This window comes from Chlamydotis macqueenii, chromosome 10 (assembly GCF_036417535.1).
Source record: "Chlamydotis macqueenii isolate bChlMac1 chromosome 10, bChlMac1.mat, whole genome shotgun sequence".
NCBI lineage: Eukaryota > Metazoa > Chordata > Aves > Otidiformes > Otididae > Chlamydotis > Chlamydotis macqueenii.
This window is the reverse complement of record NC_141565.1, coordinates 10,074,512-10,080,511: the sequence shown is the minus strand read 5'-3', so window position 1 is coordinate 10,080,511 and position 6,000 is coordinate 10,074,512. Positions and strand designations below refer to the sequence as shown.

At 36.5% G+C, this 6,000-nt stretch overlaps 1 protein-coding gene across 25 annotated transcripts in view; it reads right to left on the bottom strand.

The window, feature by feature from the left end:
- Positions 1 to 308: 308 nt before the first annotated feature.
- SLMAP (sarcolemma associated protein) overlaps positions 309 to 6,000 on the bottom strand; it is an 82,898-nt gene continuing 77,206 nt past the window's right edge. For 19 of the 25 annotated variants that reach the window (XM_086755891.1, XM_086755898.1, XM_086755901.1 and 16 more), the window contains 2 exons: positions 5,484 to 5,618; positions 309 to 867 (listed from right to left, as the gene is read on the bottom strand). In XM_086755891.1, the coding sequence (XP_086612017.1) occupies positions 778 to 867; positions 5,484 to 5,618 (225 nt within the window). In that variant the 3' untranslated portion in view covers positions 309 to 777. Of the gene's footprint in view, positions 868 to 1,907; positions 1,998 to 5,483; positions 5,619 to 6,000 lie in introns of all 25 variants that reach the window. The other 6 variants (XM_086755892.1, XM_086755894.1, XM_086755903.1 and 3 more) reach the window with 1 other exon arrangement.

Below are 6,000 nucleotides of genomic sequence, written 5' to 3'. Positions count from 1 at the left end.
CCCAGAAATACCTTAGTTCACTCAAGAACACACACATGCTTACACTCGCACACGCGCACACTAAATACTCTAGGCTGGTCTTCACCATCAATATCTCTATCTCTTTAAGGCTGGATATGAATTGTGTTTATTCCCAAAAATCATTAATAAAGCAATCCTTATCAAAGAAAAATATACTTCCTTCAAAAGGTGTGGTATTCTTAAGTCTTGTTCCCAACAGCTCAGTGACTAACAGCAAGTAAAATGGTATACTAGTTTGTTGGTTTGTTTTTTTTTAAAAAAAAAAAAAAAAAAAAAAAAAAAAAAAAAAAAAAAAAAAGGTCGTACTGAAAGGCACTGAGCACACTGTATCTCTTTTCCAAGTATCTGCAAAGTTACTTGGCTTGGGTGTCCAAATCAGAAATGTGTTTTTCTTTTAAATCTGGCAATCAGATTCTAAAGTAAGTGTCCACAACCCTAGCCATTATAAATAATTTGGTACCAAAAAGCCTACTTTAGGCCACCATTATAGTATTCAGAATCCCAACATACTAATTTAAAACTTGCATGAAATTGTAAGCAAAAATATTGCTCACAGTATGATGAATCACAATTTTATTCCCTCGTTATAGACAGATACATTTTATACAGTTTAAAGCAAATGACCCTACTGCTGTTCTCACGCAGAGCTGTGCTGTATTAAGAGGTAAAAAGGAAGAGAATTAATCTGTTTTCCCTCAGTATATGAATGTTGCCAGCTTCTAAAGGGAGGACGGTGTATGGATTCAACAACAGTTCTCATGGAGAAGCTCTGGTTAGGCCTGGGTACAGCACCACGGCTGTTACAGCAACCAAAGCTGCCATCACAGGCATCCAAGGCCATTGTCTCTGTGTGGAGAGAAAAAAAAAATCAATATCATATTTGTTCTAATTCATACTGATCAGTTTACACCGTGGTTCCTGAAAGTCCTGAGTACCTGTTGATAGGCATCACTAAAATGTTACCCCTGAGCCCTACTGCAGGCTAGTCCTGACTTCCAGCATCACAGTAAACCGTGTTTCTCTAGCAAAGGGAACTCCACAACTCTTCATGACTGAGGATCATCAGGAGAACTGTTGGCAGTTCCGTATTTCCAGCTTCATTACCGTACGCACCTCAAAGAAATCTGCTATTAAACAAGTGAGGGCTTAAGGTGTCTAAAACATTGCTGGTGCCAAGTAATTGCTAGACACAAGTTTATGCAGTACTGACATCTTTAACTTAACTTTTGAATGATTAAATCCAGTTCTATGAAGTTAGTTTGCGGCAGATCCTAACAACATCATTTCTAACGGACTGTCATAACATTTCATGACAACAATAGCATTTTAAGAGGAGGACACAGTGAGAGACGTTAGAGGAAATGCAAGCTGAGAGTTCAGAATACAAACCAACCACCTATTTCTCGTCTTTTTTTTTCCGTCTTCTTCATAGCAACAGTGAGAAAAATTTAAGTGTTTAGAGCCAGAAAGGAATTTCTTAGTCCATAAATAGGAACCAAAGCTTGTTGATTTTTATTATTGTTTAGAGGCAAACTCTTCATTTTCCATAGTTAATTAAGCAATTAAGCTCTCTTACATGCCCTAGCATTGCAGCATTGTGCAAAAAGTTGTGCATTTGCTTAAGACAAACTGAGACCAAGTTAGAAGAGGCACATTCAGAACCAGTTAGAACAAAATTCATTGTTAGAATTAAAGAAATCACACAGATGTTAAATGATTAGTTGATTGCTCAGCTCGTCAGTATCAACAGAATGGCATATTAAATGAAGGGTTTGCTTCAGGTAAAGAAATACCTGTGAGCATTTCACCATGCACTATTTTATACAGAGATGGCACACACAGGTGAGAGGGACAAACATACATCGACTGAACAGTAGTGCTTGTACCTTTCGCTACCACAATGGGCCGTAACACCAATACAGGAAAGCCAGGATTAGGCCGATGAATACGGCTGGGACGGGTTGTAATATGGAAGGCTAAAGAAGGGAAGGGATATTAAAAATCACTTTGTGCTATAAATCAATCAGGTAAAGATGATTTAGAGAGGGGAAAATAAGTCAGTGAGTTTTGTTTTAATTGAAATGTATTAAAGACATCTAACACAATACAGCATTATCTAATCTGGTATACAAAGTTAGTACACCATTCTACTCAAATGAACAGGGATGTTTAAAAATAAAGGGAAGTAAGCAGAAAATGTGCTAAGAAACCTCTTGTCACAACTTGGAATTTAGCACTTAAAACTAATACAAGTCTTAAGCTGATTTGCCTGTATCTTAATTATAGTTGGTTTTAGTTTTTTTAAGTGATAGGAAATCCCATCTGGATTTCTTAAGGCAGAAAGACTCATACCAGACACTGAACTTCTCAGCTACTTCTTCATTCCTTGCAAGTTAACCTTTCCCATTTTCCATCACCAGCCTCCAGGAAAAACAATCTTTTTTCCTCCATTAGTGAATCAATTACAACTATGTCTGCAGATGAACCCAGCAGTTCCAACTTTTCCATGAGATTGTAACACAACTGTACAACGAACACTAAGTTACTATAAAGCAGGGAAGTACACTTCTATCAGAGATACCACAAAGATCAGCATCTCTGGAGGTCATCAGCCTTGTGACCAAATGCAATTCTGAAAATTGATCAAATGCTGCAGCTGGACCAAATTACCAGCTGGTAAGATGGCAGGGTTCATAGCTTATGGCCTCATTAGAACTATCTACACATTTTCTCAGCTACATTAAATTAACTGTAAACTACTTTACTTCACATTCTGGATGGATAGCCTCTATCCTTAATATGATAAATTAAAGGCAAAAATGGACCTAATTTCTTTTTAAGCTGTCCTTGGAAGACATGTCTTCCTAACCTAGCCTATATATTCGTGCACACACACAGACACACAGAGGTTAAATTCAAACCATGCTAAGTATTTTCTTAAGAACTTTTTTTGTGCTGAAGCCACCTTGATTTTGTTCAGTCAAATAAATAATAAATTCATGTCTGAAGGCTTTCTAAAACATTGTAATTCATAAATAAAATCTCATTCTGTTACGAATATGTAGAAGTTACTTAATCATAGAACCTCCAATATGGTTCAAAACACAAGAATCTTAGAAGGTATTCTAGTCTCTGCCATTCAATTCAAATTTGTTTTAATCAAGGCAAATATTTAATAGACAAATGATGCTTAATTATTCAAGTCATTTTCATGCAGGATTATTTTTGTGTCATTGGTGCCACAAATCAGAGTGCCACCTTCCCAGAGAGCGCATGTTGGTAGAAATAATCACAGCAGTGTTCAAAAAAGTGCCAGAAGTTTAAGTCAACCAGAGCAGCTAATGTTCTCAAACCATTCACATAAACAAATCTGTCATATAAAGCGCATCAGGAAACAATCAGTGACTACAAGCATGCAAGCACAAGTAGGTACACCGCACTGCTAAGCATTTCAGAACACAACACTGCTTCTTTTTTTTAAAGTAAAACTTCAGTATAAAAAACTTAATAGTTATATGATATTCCAAATGGAGTACGGAAGCCTTGTCTTATCTAACACTTGTTAGGTCACTGAACAATTCCATATTTTGTTTTGTTTGTTTGTTTGTTGTTTTAGGTTTGGGTTTTTTTTTGTAAAGTTATACACATTCATGGCTGTGTCATCTTGGCAAATGAAACAGATGATAAATATCCACCATATTAAATGAAATTGCCTCCAAACGATTAAGTTCTTCCCCTCACAAACCTATCAGTGTATAACAAATCTTATCGTTGAGAAACATTTAACTAGGTGCTTTATCAAAAATGTGCATCCTGTATTAGAATATGAAGATATACAAACTCAGATACAGATGGGCCGCAAAAAGGAACAAATCCCATAGTGGGAAGTCACCTTGTGGGACACTGTCCTCAGAAATGAAGCAGCATATAATGATTCCAGCATAAGTGGACAACGGTACTTTAAAAATTTGACCTTGGATCTCAGCCCAGTATCCATGATGCTTCCTATAATCCCCAAGATAGATATCTTTTACATTACTGATTGCAAGTAATGCTTGCCTGAACAGTAAGCTTGTCCTGCAAGTCCTTGTATGGTTGGATGCTCTTCATCATATCTTGACCTCCAGGTTTCAACTGTCATAACTCCTCCTCTGCTGTGGTTCCCGATTTCATTTAAATACTCACCTCAAATTCTTCCTAAAGTTTCCCTTACCTTGCAAGCTTTTCCACTTTCATCAGGTGTGCCAATTCCCTTCATAGTATTTCTTCCCTCTACTATCCCCCCTTTTTCCACTGATCATTTTAATCCTGAGGTTCATGTTTTTAACAGAGCAGAAAATCTCATATTCACAATTATTTACTCAGTGTGATCCTTCTATTAGAATGGAGTTTTTTTGGGATGTTTGTTTGACTTTAGTAACTGCCTACTTTAGTAACCCAGTATTACCTGAACATTGCAGAAGAATTCTAAGCAGGTTCCAAGAGAATTGTAATATCATATTCCTGAAAATACGGCTGAGAAAAGTGAGAAAAGCTTTGAATTCTTCACATCTTTGACAGCCCCACTATGTTAGAGGTTTACCTTCAGTAACTGGCTATGGCAAGAGTACTCATACAAACTTTGGGCATCTAGCAGTCAGTTGATTTTAGAGCATAGGACCTGTAAAACTTTCTTCATAGTCAGAGAAACAGTTTTCTACAAGGTTATTACAGAGCATTCATTATCCTCCTGGTTTGAACTGTCCACTACAGGAATTGTTCAGGCTACAGTGATCTTAGGGGCAGTACAGGAAGACGATAAAGCAGCCATTCCAGGGTAGAAAGGTATCTAAAATGACCATCTTATAACGTGTCTGCCACACACTTAAGGTTTGGAGGATTTCAGATGTCGCAGTATAAAAAAAGTTGTCCATAGCTGTAAACTCAATTCTAATGATACAACTTCTTAAATTAATTGCAACGGAAAATAATATTTTCATTAGCGAGTAGAAAGGACAGTTCAACTGCACTGTTTAAAGCATGAGTCGATCAGGGATAACCACTGTTAAGAAGCATAAGCAAGAGCAAGGAGGGAACATCCGTTGTAATAAACACTAATAAAATAAAAACATCTTGAAAAAGATTGCTTAATTCACTTGGATACAGGTTTCTCAGCTTTTACCCATGTATCATTCTCTGAAATTAAAAAGTTTCACTTTGTTCTGGTTCACTAGTATTTAAGCCAGATGTTTTCAACAGACCAGATATCTAAAGCCATATCTAAAACTGTCACAAAACTGTAAACTTAACTTGCATGTATAACTGTAACAGTGTAATGACCTGCAAATTTGCACGGGAATTTTGTTTATAATACAGTACACAGCTTTTTTTTTTTTTTTAAAGTCCATTCTTTTCTATTTGACACTTACACAGAATTGCCAGTGTCATAACCTGACTTCCTCACACATTTTATACAGACTTACGTTGTTTCCTTTTTCTTGTAGCAGCTTCAGGTTCTCTTTACATTGTTTGAGCTCTTCTGTGAGTGACTGGTTTTCTTGTTCAGCCATCTCATACTTTGCCTTCAGCTCCGAGAGCACAGTCTGTGTTCTTTCATACTAAAGACAAAGAGAAAACAGTCTGCGGACCCCTGGACACCCAACACATGCTTATACTTGATTAGCATACAGCTTCCTATCCTGTCAGTAAACTCTCTTTTCATAAAAACAGGGTAGATAAATCTTAGGTTAGATATTTTTTTTCCCCTAAATTAAGACTTTTGTCCCTGACTTTGAGGGGCTAGGATAACAAAAAAAAAAAAAAAAAAAAAAAAAAAAAAAAAGGAAATATGAAGTAACTGCAAGGCCTTAATTCATCTCTCACCCCAAACAACTACTTGTTATCATTTGGAAAAGACTGTAAAAACTATGAAGACAAAACAAGAAACAAGGGAACAAGGGTTCTTTACATTTAAATAGTGGTCTTACATCTAGGCTGTAG